General features: G+C 38.5%; 1 protein-coding gene across 1 annotated transcript; it reads right to left on the minus strand.

Annotated features, from left to right (window-relative positions):
• Positions 1–2,255: 2,255 nt before the first annotated feature.
• On the minus strand, positions 2,256–8,042 carry LOC102717073 (pyrophosphate--fructose 6-phosphate 1-phosphotransferase subunit beta). The gene is made up of 16 exons (XM_006656777.3): positions 7,777–8,042; positions 7,496–7,651; positions 7,010–7,131; positions 6,696–6,749; positions 6,459–6,565; positions 5,994–6,099; positions 5,722–5,785; positions 5,245–5,333; positions 4,436–4,567; positions 4,188–4,358; positions 3,992–4,107; positions 3,805–3,916; positions 3,549–3,633; positions 3,260–3,304; positions 3,106–3,174; positions 2,256–2,657 (listed from the first exon to the last, which is right to left on the minus strand). Exons 1-16 carry the CDS (start codon positions 7,967–7,969, stop codon positions 2,581–2,583), a joined length of 1,698 nt encoding a protein of 565 aa, XP_006656840.1. The 5' UTR covers positions 7,970–8,042; the 3' UTR covers positions 2,256–2,580.
• Positions 8,043–14,926: the final 6,884 nt, after the last annotated feature.

The raw sequence follows: 14,926 nt of genomic DNA on the forward strand, positions 1-14,926 counted from the left end.
TGATAGGCAGGCAACAGCATCAATGGTAGTACCAATCAACCTTAATTTGTACTCCTAGGTGCCTTTGTCTTTGTTATTGTCATTGTCAGTGCAATTGTTCATAGTGTTCTACAGTACAGACCCATATAAACGGTCGTGTCGTTGCTTAAACTTCTCATCGTCTTTTTCTTCCCTGACATGACAAGAATGTACTGTACTGGTACTCTACTCTCTCTGGTCACAAGAACGGGTCAGCTTGATCTGGATTTGAGCACTGGACCAGTTGGATCATTGGAACGCATTTCTGGAGCCAATTTCAATAAAAACTGCATATTTTACCCCTAAAAGAGAGATTATAAGAACATGCAACCATGCATTTTTTTGAAAGCTGGCTACAGTCACCAAAGATCCAAATGACAACGCAGAAACAAGCACCGAAGTGTGGGTGAAGCACAATGCACGACTCAGGGGTTAAAGTTTTTGTCCAAATTATCCACTTGATTGTCATTGATGTCTGAACTATTCGGTTACTTCAAATTCCTCAGGAGTCCCAAATTATCTGTTTTCTGATGAAACCTTCAAAAATATTCGATTCGTGTTTGATTAGTTAATTCTGCACTTATAAGCAACAGCCTGTAAGGAAAGAACAACACAACTGAATGCTTTTCTTGTTCACTGGTAGTGACTACTCCATGTAATATTAATCTCAGTACCGATAATTGATGGGTTGTCATCTAGACTTTCCTAATTTTCTTATATCTAGGGTCTGTTTAGGGAGCTTTAGATTCTGAAAATCAGCTGCTTGGTAGCCAGCTTCTAAGAATCTAGAAAAGCTTCTAAACTCAGCTTCTGGATTCTCAGTTCATTTTTCAGAATATATAACTACAGATTCTCAAAAGTTGTGAATAGTTTGGAAGTAGCTTTAGTAAATAGCTGTAGCTGAGAGAAGTGCCCCCAAACAGGCCTAGATCTTGCCTAATTTTATGTTGAAACGAACCATATGCTGTGTGAAATTCATGCAATGTTCATTCGTTCAAAAACATCTACAGTCTCCACAACACGATTATATTGTACGACGATGCAGGAAAGGATTGGTTGATACAGACGTGAACTCACGGCCATTGAAGTTGGGGGGAATAAAGAGGGGAGGGGAGCAAAAGATAAGATCTGTTGCAATTGCAACGCTGCATGTGTATGGAATCTAGAGCGAGGCCGAGATCCAAGAAAAAAAGCAGACTCCAAAGCGGCAAGCACACGAACGTGTCAGCCTTTCAATACTGCATTTTCTGCCGTCATCCTTGGCGCAGCATTTGGCATGTGTACCTCCGTCCGTTTTCGAATGTTGATCAATGTAGTACTATTTACAGGTGCTGTTTAAATTTTGACTTCTAGTAATGGTTAGCATACGAGGCTAAGATGAACAAAAAGTTTTATGGTTGTCTTTAGATTGTAGCACACTACAATAGACCACTTTTAGAACGAAGGAATGAAAAGGAGAAATGTGTATAGAAACAAATAGATAAGTATTAGAATGTAGTGTAAATTGGAAAAACTAATGCTCACCCTCAAAACATAAGTGCCCCACATTTTTACTTCTGCTTATGCTTATAAGCCAAAATTTAAATTTTTAACATTAAATTTAAAGTTAATTTTAAGATTTTTTCACCAAAGTTTATTTTTTAGACTTGGTTTTTAGATAACTAAGAATATGTATATAAAAGTGTTATTAACAAATTATTTTTCGTTTGCAAATACGATGTTTAGCTTTTCTAAAAAAATCCAAACAATCACCCCCAAGATTTTTACAGGCAACAATTCAGTTCCTCTAAAATTCGTATGGCACTGAAATTCATATGGCATTCCTTCAAACCAAATATGGCCTAAGTAATTTAAAACACATGAATGATAAATTTTGGGCTGTTTGGATCACAAGACAAATTTAAAAGAGATTAAACATAATAAAAGATGGATTAATCACTATTTTATAAGTTCATGTATGTTTCTTTTTTAACTTGCTATATTTAATATTTATGGATTAAGTTCGAATCCCTTTCAACTAACTTCTATTTTTAAGCGATATTTTTATCGGGATAGGACACGGGATACAAAAATGTTCTAAATTTAAAAGAAAATACATGATAGAAATGATTCCGATAGATTGGGCCAAGCATGACGGCCCAATCCACGAGTCTAAAACTACCGAAACTCAAAGCGACGGTAGACTCGTCAAACCAGACTAACAACGAGTCGAACATTGATGATGCCAAAGGTAAGAAAAAACCAATACCCTCTCAACATGGATTATTTATGTCCACAATTGTAGCATCGCATCCCAGTTGAACAAAACTCACAAAAACGCAGAGCTACAATTTAGAAACAAGTGAACTTCTGTGTAAAATGGAGCAATGGATCATGCAGAAGCTAACATCAGTTATTATTGGTACACATCTACTCCACAGAAACTCCAATGGAACCTCTTATTGAGCACTCCACAATACATGGAGTCCTGCAGGTTCCTCTGCGAGGTTCCATCTCAAACTTTCTCAAAACTGTAATAACAAAAAGAAGATTAAAAGGGTACACGCGGTGTCCTCGTGTCTTCTATGCCTCGGCGCCGAGTTCCAACATCAAGGTGTGGTTTGCATCGTTGCTTCCAGGGCCACTGAACTGGATGGGGCCTATGTCGTGAGAGATTAATAATAGGTTAATATATTTGACTATGGTAAATAGGAAATTTTTTATTAAATAAACCTTTTTAGCAAGTAATTTTATTACTAAACCATCGGGCAAAATCTTTTCAAAACTGAACCTTTTGGCCATGCCAATGTTGGTGGCGTGTCAAGACAACGCTGCCACGCAGCCTAGACAGTGTCATGGTGTGACAGTCTTGTCATGCCAATGTCAGTGGCGCATGACAAGACTGCAACGCCACCGACAATGGCGTGGCAAACCATTTCGCCACGCTAATGTTGGTGGCAAAGCCAAAAAAGTTTATGCGGCGAAAATATTTTTCCCGAAGGTTTAGTAATAAAATTATTTGTTAAAAGGTTTAAAAAATAAAACAATTTCACAATAGCCATCGTTCATTATATTTACTTGCTTGCTAGCTATTTCATGTCCACGTACCAGGGCTGATGTAATGGTTCTTGAGGGACCATTCGTCTCTCAATGAAGCAAACTTCTTAAAAGGTGCCCCTGAAAACGGATGATACATGGAATGAGATTCGGACAAAAGTCATAGATCGCATAACTGCTAGTGTTAACAGAAAGTGTTTCATACCGTCAAGTTCCACCATAGCCTTCTTGATCACGGGCTTGAACTTTCCTGATTGCAAAGAACAAAATTCGTTGAGTTTTATGATTTAAATAAATGACAAGTAGTGCATCCCATATTATAATAAGAAAATATAACCCAAATTAGTCCAAGAAACAACTTAATAGATCTAGAACATGACTGCTCGCATTATGATGTGTAGGGATTTGGATAAACAGTCGAAAGAAATTTACTGGAACGTAGGCACGTAGCAGGCTAATTTTTAAGTGAAAACAAGGGCATTGTAGAAAATTACCATGCCTCCTCTCAACATCCATCAACGCTGTCAATGCAGTTCCTCCAACAGTCCATTCTTCCACAGGAGCAGCAAGGTTGCCAACCTGAGTAAAATATTAAAACAAGGTCATGATCGAAGCATAGAGGTTCATCTACAATGTGTTGGTTTTGAACTTTAATAAGAACACAGTGCAAGTATGACTTCCACAAAGCCTGTTCTTAGCTGCCAATCTGTGGTATCTAATAACGTGACAGGGAGTCTATAGTGTGCGTACCGACGTAATAAGTCCTGTCTTCCCACTTTGGAGAAGGGCCCCAGAGCCATAACCTAATGCATAGCAATAGTTAGAATCAAAAATAGTAGGCAGGCCGCATCTTCCTTCGTATCTGCAAAATTACAAAGCAACAGTATTAGAGATGGAATTATTATTTTTTTCGGAAAATGCAACAACTAGTACATACCCAAAGAAGTGAGATTGGCCTCTGAAATGTGCAGGGTACTTCCCCTCAGCTTTTCTCTTTTCCAATTCAGTTTCAACCATGGCAATAAGCATTTTCTCCGTTTCAATTTTCGCAACCTAAAACAAAATGTTCAAACATCATTAAAGTTGGTGTAAACAGTCGTGTCAGAGGAAGGACTAAAAACCTGTTCTTTTACCTGAACATTTCCATGAGGATCTCTTTCAAGCAAAAGTTGCTCCTGGATGGTTTTGGGAAGGAAGTCAAACAGCAGTCTTGATTCTGGTTGAAGCTTGCTCTTCCAAGCCCCAGCCTCATCAACAACATCATGTGCCAAAATCTCATTCAGCTCTGCAATGAGTTTTTGAACCTGGAAAATGAAGATAATGAAATCAGTAATGTAGTCCTTGAAAACACAAAACAACAGGAGAATGAAGATTATCAAACCTCTGGGATGAAATCAATCAGACCCTCTGGAATAAGGATAACACCATAGTTGTAACCAAGTTCTGCACGCTTGCAGACGATATCAGTAATGTAGTCTGTGACACTCTTAAGAGTTTCCTTCTTTGCAGCAACCTACAGTACAAAAAGAAGTTTGCTGTGATATAATAATGATAACAAGCCAAAAAAAAAATGCATGCACTTCAGAAGAACTAGATATCATCCCGGCACCATTTAATTCTAAATTTTTTTTTGGTGCCAAAAATATGATCTAAAGCCATGTGCTAACGCCAATTTGGGACCTGTAGTGTTATGTAGCAGCAACCTACTGCAGCAGTGTTGGTGTTGTTCGCACATGGACTACGAAGGATTTCTTATTGAGAAATCTATCAATAAGGCAGTTTTGACAATATATCTAGTGGTTAGGCAAGTTATTATTTAGATTGTATTAATGTATATCTAATGGTTCGGGTAATCTTCTATGAAGGAGATCTATTGTAGTTGTTGACATTGAGAGAGAAATAAACAATATTCCATCTTCTATCTACTGCTAGCTCTTGTGATTGGTGCTGACTTCTTCAATGGAAATGCAGCATCAACTGGATCCAGAATTAACCTCAATTGAGGCCTAATGGACTCACCAACCATGCCCATCACATTTGGTAGGCAACAATGAAAATGAAATGAGCATGAAATAGAGATGAGCGAGATGCACAGATGATTCTACCATTATGGAACAGTGTTCTAGCTAGGACTTGGGAGGTTAGTGTCAGGTCAATGTAGAAAGAACATCATATACAAGAATTACTAACCTCTTCTCCAATGAGTGCAACATTAGGGTGTGTTTGCAGAGCACACTCCAAAGTAATGTGAGAAGCAGCACGTCCCATAAGCCTCACAACTGCACAAACACAACAAATGCTTATTAGTAATGTGTCAGAAATAAGAAAAATGTTAAATGAACCACTTGCAGAAGTTACCAGTCATGAATTTTATATGTTAGCAGCATGCTGTTACAGCATTATGTTGTTTTAAGGCAGTATAATTTAAGGAACTTTACTAGGTTGCTGAACATTTCACCCTCCATACTTCTCCAATTTAATTATTGATGAACTAAACAAGAGTATACGTATATAATTCAACAGCCATGTACAAGCTATACTGTTGGCAATTGTTATTCATGACCTCTTCAAACTTCGCATATTTTGCACCAACCGACTCCCTTTCCATGTTTAAGAAAAACAAATTCATGGTCTACCATATGTTCAACAACAAACACAGAAACTTACAGTGGTAGTACTTCCCAGTAGAGCGTGCATCAGTCATAACATTACCAATCATTTCTGAGTATATCTGAAAATAAGATAAATCAATCGTTAACTTATTATTGTTCCCATGATGATTTTCACATTACCTAAACTGTCCTAGATGTGAAATGTCCTAATTTCACCTCGTGTAGTTGAGCAAGTACACCAAGGCCATACAAGTGAAATCATCAAAATGTAAACTAGGACTTGCAGAAATTTTAAAGATTGATGCATAAGGATCAAGAACCTAATACCTTGCAAGCAGTGTCAAATCCAAAGCTTGTTGGAACCTCCTTGCATTTCAAATCTCCATCGATAGTCTTTGGGCAACCAATGACACGAGTTTTCATGTTCTTTCCCCTAAAGAGTTAAACAATGACCCATTTATGAACAAGCACATAGCCTGCATAACAGCCAACAAAACTACCAAGAATAATATCTAGATTCTATATGTTGCAGCAGTCAGTTAATGTTATTGCGGCCTAATGCTTAATAACAGCCTAGCAGAGAAAGCATCATGTAGAAATATGCGTCAGCAACATAGAACAAAAACCAGAGCACTTTGGTACTGTTTGAAAAAAAAATGGTGGTTCCTTTGGCAATTGATCTGTTTACTGCGATAGCACATCAACAGCACATAAAGGGCTGAGGTGTTAACAGCAACTAAAGAAAATTGCATAGAAGAGGCAAAAGAATGGGTTACACTATTAGAGGCCGACCTGAAGTACTCAGCGAGGAGGCATGCGTTTGTGTTTGAATCATCACCACCAATGACAACAAGCCCATCCAAATCAAGTTTGTTTACGGTGTCTTCAGCTTGCTTAAACTGCTCAAATACACGACATGATAAAGAAAATGCTGGTGCAATAGTGACTAGGCAACAAAATAGCCAAGTTTCCTAGAAAGTAGACAAAAGTATTAATTAAGCATTTGCAATCAAAAGCCCAAATACATACCTGCTCTGGTGTTTCAATCTTGTCCCTTCCACTGCAGATCATATCAAATCCACCCTATTAAAACGAGAAACAAATTTGAAGTCGTGCTCATCAAAGTAACAGAGCCCATTAAAAAGTTAAAATGAATATATTTCATAAAGCGACCTAAACATCAGCATCATTAGCATCATTAGACAGTAGACACCAAACAATCTAACATGATCATAATTCAGAAAAAAAAAAGATAACCAAAAATAGGACTTATTATCTTTTCTACGGAAATCAGACATTATGTTTAATTTTTGACCAAATTTAATGAGACTATGTTGCCATACCTGGTTTCTGTAGGGGTAGACATAATCGGCAGTCAGCTCGACGTACTTGCACTTCATGACTCCTGCTGGACCCCCCTTGAATCCATACATGATGCTTCCTTTTGCACGCTCCTGCAGGTAATCTGGTCCAAACAAGGCACGCGAATTCATCAACAAACATGATTCACGAAATATCTTTAGAACCCCAATACGTCCTTAGCGCCAATATAGATACCAATCCAACCGCAGCACCAGGTCACAATCAGATTGAGAGTAAATCTGTCAGTTTTTTACCACATTAAACTACCAAAATGGACCAAGATCTAGAATCGTGCAAGTTCAATGCCGAAGTTTGTTTGAAAACACCAACTCTAACTAGCCAAACGATGATTTGCTCAGATCTCTGACCAGACCGGATAGAACACTCTCTTGAGAAAATCGTGGTGATGGTACAGAAAACTAAGCCTTCCTAGCCCGAGGTAACAGCTCGAAAACACTCGCACTCACCGAAGATGCCGCAGATCACATTGTGGCCGCCGGGCGCCTGACCGCCGGAGAGCACGACCCCGACCTTGAGGGGCCTGGTGGAGGCCGGCTCCGGCGAAGGCACCAGTGACACCGACGGCTGGCCGAACAGGTTGGGGAACAGCTTCGCGATCTCACCTGCACAAGCACCAGCACCAGATCAAATCCAAAATCCCATCCTTAACACGCTCCAGGAGCAAAAAAAAAAAAGAAGCAAGATCCGCAGATGCGCGGCACCCGGGAAGAGGCGCCAGGCGACTCACCGGGGTTGCCGGCCGCGGAGCTGGCGGGGCCGTCGGCGAGGGCGAAGGGGGAGCGGAGCACCGAGGGGAGGGGTAGCGCGTGCTTGAGGCGGCTCGTCTGCACCTCGCTGTAGACGGACGCGAGCCTGCCGGGCGCGGGGGCGTTGGACGCCTGCGCGGCGCCGCCGTTCGTCGTCACCGCCGCCGCCGCCATGGGGGCTTTTCGGGGTTTGGTTTCGTGGGGGAGAGAGAGAGAGAGAGAGAGAGAGTCTGAGAGAGCGGAGAATATGCCGTGAGAGCTCAGTGGAGACGCGACGCCGTTGGGTTTTATGATGTGGGATTGGATCGGGTGGGTGGGGGTGCTGCTGGTTTTTGCGGCGAGGCCCCTGGGTTTGTGGCGGGTTTCCAGTCCGCTCTGCGGCGGTGCGGCGTGGAAACTGAGCTCCTCCAATAGATAGCTATCTATAACATATACTATATAATTTTTAATAGAAGAGAAATAAAAGTTATCTCTGAATCAAGAGATAGTCTCTTTCACATATTTTAATGTCAAGTGAGAATGAATGGTGGGGTTATTTGTATTATGAGCTATTTGCTAAGAGCTAGACCATTGAAAAAGTTGTTTTTTAAAATGTTTAGAGATAATATGTTATCTCTACTGTTGGAGGTGGCCTTAGTGAGGTCAGAGGGACGGGGGTGCGGGGTGGGGTTTACTGTTAGCACCTCATTTAAATTTAGAATTTATATTTAATCTTGAGAGTTTTTTATCTTATTTTGCTTTTTCATAGCTTTTAAATCGCTAATAACATGTATATAAAGGTTTTATTTATAAATTATTTTTATTTTGTAAATATATCATTTAAGATAACCCTAATTATTTGAGAAATTGCATGTAATACTAGATTTCCTTCAGGGACACTTCCATCCCAGCCATGGTTTCCCTTTAGTTCCATATGTCCAAATTATATACCCGCGATATCACAATTATCAACGATTTAGATAAATCTATATAGATTTTATTTGGAAAATCAGTCGAGCTCTTCTAAAATTTCATGCAAATCATTTAAAAGGGATTCATCAGGTAGTTACTATGGCAAGATAACATATTTTGACAGTTGCTAGCTTTATTAAAAATTAACACATCGTCAATAACCAACATAGTAATTAAGCCACATACATATATTATAATATGTATGATCTCTAATAGATATCTTATAAAAAGGTTATATTATAGTTGGCTGTAAATCGGTAGTGAATGTTTTCTATCTCATTATCTCTTCTCCATCTAATTAAGCACAAATGTGATATGTAATTCTTATAGTCCGTCTAGGTCAGGTTCCATTTCATAAATCAAGATGGCCAAAACAGGAGTACTCCGGTTAGGCGGAATCAAAACAAGATTATCTTCAGCCCCCATCGTTTGGCGGGCAAGAAGTATAAAAAAACCGCTTGTTAAAATTAAAAATTATTTTATAAATAAACTTTTTATATGAATGTTCGTAGCGATAAGCAAGATTTGAAAAAATAAAATACAATGAAAAATCCTAAAATTAAATCTAAATTTAAGTTTTAAATTTTAAATTTTGGTTTATAGGCATAAACAAAAGAAAAAATGGCCCCCGATTCCTACTTAGTTCATTACTTACGCACATAATGCAGAAGTAACCTAAACATGTTAGTTAGAACAGAGAAAAATTAAAACTATTAGTGATCAATGAGATAAGTAATATTATGGATAGTATTAAAAATAATTATATTGTGAAACAATATTTGAAACCTTATATATGATTGTATTTTGGAAAGGGAAGTATCTAAGATAAAATGGTAGAGTAGTCATTACGAGTTTTTTTTTGTTAAGCGATCATGAGCTAATAATTAATTAAAGGTTCTTTTTGAGATCATGGATTATTACAAGCATGCTTTCACGCTCCTAAATAATACGATTTCATAGAAAATGTTTGTCATCTATATTTCATAGAATTTTTTAAATTTATCTTTTGAACCTTGTACTGTTTAATCCATCCGTAAGTACCTTCAGATAATTGTCATAATTCATAAACATAGTTTCATCTATCACCCATTATATATCAGCTATAAAGAACAGACCCTTAGTTTTAGTTACAAATCCCAAGTGTACATCGTTGCCTTCAGAATGGCTATTTCCAAGCTATATAAATTAAGTTATATTTTTTACGGATGTAAATTAAAAGAGCTAGTGAGCGGTGAGTGAAGTGATGTAATGTTTTTTTTCATGAAAGAAAAAGAAAGTGCATATGAAACGTGGAAACAATTATATCTTTAAATAGTTATCACTAAAATAAAAATTAGGAATAATTATTACAAAGTTAAAAAATAATACTTTTGAAACGTAAGATGATAATTTATTTTTAAAAATATAATATAATAAACTTTTATAGAGATATTTAAAAACTACCCATTTAGCGAAACCCACGTAAAGGTAAGAAAAAATATGGGAAAGAAGCCAACGTGTGTAGCGCAAATGTAAATATGCGATCTATCAGGGGTGCACACGCATTAGCATGGGTTCACCCCATGGCGTTTTGTTTTGTGTGCCCTGCTTGCCTCTTGCCACCTCGGCTGGCCGCGGTATTCCGGACCACAGCGCCGGCGGCGCCGCTCGCGGTAGCTGCACCTCTTCTGCTGGTGGTTTTCGCACCGATCGATCAGCCGCCTTCCTGCGTGCCGTCGGAGGTAGTAGTAGCTCGCAGCTGATGTTGACACCGAGTAGGAAGGAGTACGATGCTTAACGTAGCTATCAGTAGCGTTTGACAGGATTATTTTTTGGGCAGGTTGGTTCGATGACGTTTGACAGGTTAGGGATTGTCACTTTGCTACTACAACCGTGCGCTTATCTCAAAGTGAAAAATATAATGGCGATTTGTTTCTTTCGGATGATTTTTTTCTTCTCTTTATGTTGAGCACATCAGTATTAATTGCTGGTCTTTGTTCCATGGAAGTACCTGCAATCGGAAGTAATATATGCAGATAGCACACTTGAACTTAATCAAAACTAAAGTCCTAGAGCTTCTCTGGCTCACAGAAATTTTAGAAGAAACAGTTTAATTCCTATAAAATTCCTCTAAACCAAAGAGGCCCTTAACTCTGTTGTGGTTGCCAACTAAATCCGATCATATTTTTTCGAAACATAATATAAATGCATAATTATATCATATTCTTTTTCTCTAATAGATTCATACAGATGCTAATAAATCTAATTATGTATATAAATTATATACACTCATCAATGAATGAATTTAGGCAAAGATAAAAAGTCTTATAACATAAAACGAAGTGAGTAGCTGCCGGTCAAATCAAATCACATTTATTTTTCAAAAAATAGTATAAAGCCATAATCAGTATGTCGCATACTATTGAAACAATAGTAAATAACAACAAATACTAGTGCTCATGCTAAATCTATTATTTGAACCTAGGTGGGTTTGTTCCAGTTCTATCATCTTATGGTTTTTCTACATAATGGTCAGGTGTTGACACCTAAATTTTACATTAGATGGATTTAAAGCAGTTCATGATAAATTTGAGAGAGACGGATAGACTTTCAGTATAAGCGCAAAGTGGTTCTTTTATTGTCCCTTGCTTAAGGACAATAGTTTTCTAAATCATAATATTTTTCTAAACCCAATTGAAAGCATTATATAGATACAGACCACCCCTTATATAAATATAGGGGACAAGGTCGATTCAAACCACCAATCAATTGACAACGTCAATGTATTGCTCAAACTCTCTATATTATATATCTTCTTCCCTTTTGCTTTATGTATCCTAAGGATTCCCTTGTCCATTCACCTCTCGATCTCCTAACTGCGCGTCATCTCTTGTCTCTACAGTGTTTGAGCACATCCGAGCCACGAGTTGCACACCAAGTACACACGTGAATGATGGCACACTCCGATGCCAACATATGGTAACAAAAGACTTGGTTAAGTGGTAAAACTAAGTGTAGAAACCAAGCTTTTAGGTACCATAAATATATGAATATAATACCCGACTTCTAAGTGTTATATAACATAGACAATTTATTCAGCTTATTCTTCTAAGGTCGTGTTCGTCAATCGTATTAACCAGATTATTTATTTTTCATATGCATGTTTCCCAAACTGCTAAAGGGTGTGTCTTTTTACAAAATTTTATATAGAAAAATTGCTTTAAAGATCATATTAATATATTTTTAATTTTTTTAAAAAATAATATTTAATTAATCATGTACATTTTCACATGGGTTAATAAGGCAAGTGTCGGACGCGGCCTAAGTTTCCTAAGTTCACTATATTATTTTTTATTTAATTATTTGTAGATTAAAAATGCTAAATTTGTCAACACCAACCCAAAGTACTATACTAAAACTGAGCTTGATTTTGTATATTGTAGGGCCAACGGTAATTAGATTAACATCACCATTATCAAAATAGTTATGTGTCCAAATTCTCTTTTGTAGACGTTTGAGCCATCCCCTTGCAAAATTTCCATAGGTGGGTCACGCTTACTGCCAAATAGAATTTTATTTTCAGATGTGTGTACTTAAGAGAACCACATGTAAAATAGTATTTCACATGCTGCATAGTTAAACTAACTAGAGAGACGAGGACCGAGCAGTGCTCGGTTGGTTAGTCGCGCCCGCGTGGGTTCGATCTCTCGGATCGCAACTTGCGTATCTCACCTAGGGATTTTTCCCTCGCATGCGTGCACACCTTAAAATCCTAAGTGTGTGGTAGGGATGCGCACGCGTGTGTGCGCGTGCGTTGTGGTGTATGTTCATGTGTGTCCTGAGTTGTACTCTTGTAAAAAACTAGAGAAATGTTTTTTTGCGCCAAAAAGAACAAAATACAATAGAATTTTTCCACACGCAACACTAAAACGATATTCCATTTCCATTAACAAAGTTGGCACCAAGTCTTGGTGCATTCATGCGATGCATAGGAAGGGGAAGGGCGTGCAGGATTCAATGCTCCCTAGGTTTGTCTCACTAGATTCATCAACTCAACGCCGGCCATTGTCGGTGTTAACATTATGCTATCAAGGTCCGTCGACGTCGGATGTATTAAGTTGCATGTATTGATCAGTTGCACCTAAAAACCTAAGCTAACAGGGAAAGACAGACAATTCACTTTGTACACTCCAACACTCTCCATCACGCGAGACCCCCTCAAGTCCCAAGCGTGGAATATTAGAGTGGACGTTGTAATTATTTTATTTAATTGCGCGTCAACCAAGATTCGAACTCGAGACCTCTGTTAAGTTGCATGCACTAATCAGTTACACCTAAAAGCCTAAGCTAATAGGAAAAACGAGTAATTCACTTTATACACTCCAACAGGATCCCCTCTCCACACCATCATCAGTCTCCAGACTCGAGCGGCCATCACTACTGTCACCCAAGGTATATCGCCCGAGCCGTCCCTCCCGTTCTCCACCACCGAAGCATTACTAAAACTAAGGTGAGAGGAGGAAAACAAGCAACAGTGTAAGTGCAAGGAGGGGTAGTAGGGGAGATGTTAGAGGGAGAGAGAATACTTAACGCCTTGATTTAGTCAATAATGACTTTTGTCATGTCTTAAATATTTTTCGTAGGCCAAAAATATTCCTACTAAGAGCATATCCAAGAGATCGCTAAAAATTGATTCCTAAAATTTCTATATTGGGAGTTGTCCCAAAATAATTATCCTCCTAAATCTTTCCTAACTCCAACAGTGCTCCTGTATTTAGATTCTTAAATGTAGCTAGTTTGTCACGCAGGCAGGACTTCTATAAATTTTCCCAACTCCAATAGCGCCTAGATGGAGGTAACGCTCTGAATAGCGACGACGCCCTCGATGCGTAGGCGGAGGTGACCGAAGGATGACGAAGGCAGGCAACCGATGGAGGGGAACGAGGCTGGGCGCGGGCGGTGGTGGTCGAGCGATGGAGGGAAATAAGGTTGGGCGCGTGTAGAGGTGACCGAACGTCGCCGGGGACATATGAAGATCGCGAGAAAGGAAAATGGCATGTTCGTGGGAGCTTTAGATTCTAAGAAACAGTTGCTTGGTAGGCAGCTTCTGAGAATCTGGAAAAGCTCCTAAATCAAACTTCTCCGGTTTCTGAATTCTTAGTTCATTTTCCAGAATCTGTAACTACAGATTCTCAGAAACTGTGGACCGTTTTGGGCAGTTTCTGGCAGAACTAGCGTTTGGAAAAAGGTGTAGCTGAGAGAAGCTCCCCCAAACAAGTTCAAAGTGTGTGCCGAAAAAGAATAAGGACGCGTGAAAGACGATTTTTTACCAGTTGGAGCAATTGGGAGTACCAAAAACACCTCCAAATTTGGCTTATTTTTGGGTTAATATAATATTAGAAGCATCGTAAAATTGAGAGTATGCATTCATAGCGGATGGAGATAACTTTTTAGGCTAATTTACCAAAAGTAAGTTTTAGAAGCCCAAATTAACCACCGTTGGAGATGCTATATGAGGAACACATGTAGAAATCATCTTTTACATGCGTTGGGCCAGATCTTCTTTCCCAAAACCGTGTTTTAGTTGTGCAGTAGTGTGGAAACACCTTTTAATTTTGATATTTGCTCTGGTCCAATAAAAAACACCTCGAGGTACCGGTATCTCGAGGTACCAAATTGTTTCTCACCATTAGATCTAGCTGAGTAGGATGTACACTGTTAGATCCAACAATTAGAAACGATTTGGTTTCGTGAGGTATCAGTACCTCGAGGTATTTTTTGTTGAACTGAAACAAACCACTTTAATTTTTATTTTCGCAATTTCCAATTGACATGAGTGATCGAAGTTTCAAAAGGGCCAAACCGACTTTGATGAATTCTAGGTAAAACAAATGTACTCAGGAGTATACGTATCTAAACTAATGGTTCTTTCATCAAACCACCGTAAAGGAACTAGTTATGGAACTACCCGAGTCACCTTTTTCTTTTTGTCTTCAGAAAAGACTAGAGAGGAATGCATCACAATGCGCTTGAGTGGTTTACCTTTCTTATAGAGCAAGTACACTATTGGCTTATATGATCTATGTTTGGCAATTTGGCTTACTAAAAAATTACATAACGGTTAATTATTTTGTCACGATTGACTCCGTCCATTTTATATTTATTTATATGTAATATAGAACCTAGGGAGTACTACTTAAC

This window comes from Oryza brachyantha, chromosome 6 (assembly GCF_000231095.2).
Source record: "Oryza brachyantha chromosome 6, ObraRS2, whole genome shotgun sequence".
NCBI classification, from domain to species: domain Eukaryota; kingdom Viridiplantae; phylum Streptophyta; class Magnoliopsida; order Poales; family Poaceae; genus Oryza; species Oryza brachyantha.

Bases quoted from the DNA above. Each gene is read 5' to 3' on its own strand.
- LOC102717073 (XM_006656777.3), bottom strand. From the start codon at position 7,969: ATGGCGGCGGCGGCGGTGACGACGAACGGCGGCGCCGCGCAGGCGTCC. The intron at 7,652-7,776 runs GTGAGTCGCCTG...GTGCTTGTGCAG, and splicing joins CTCCGCGGCCGGCAACCCCG to GTGAGATCGCGAAGCTGTTC. The intron at 4,359-4,435 runs GTTTGATAATCT...TTCATTTTCCAG, and splicing joins TGATTGATTTCATCCCAGAG to GTTCAAAAACTCATTGCAGA.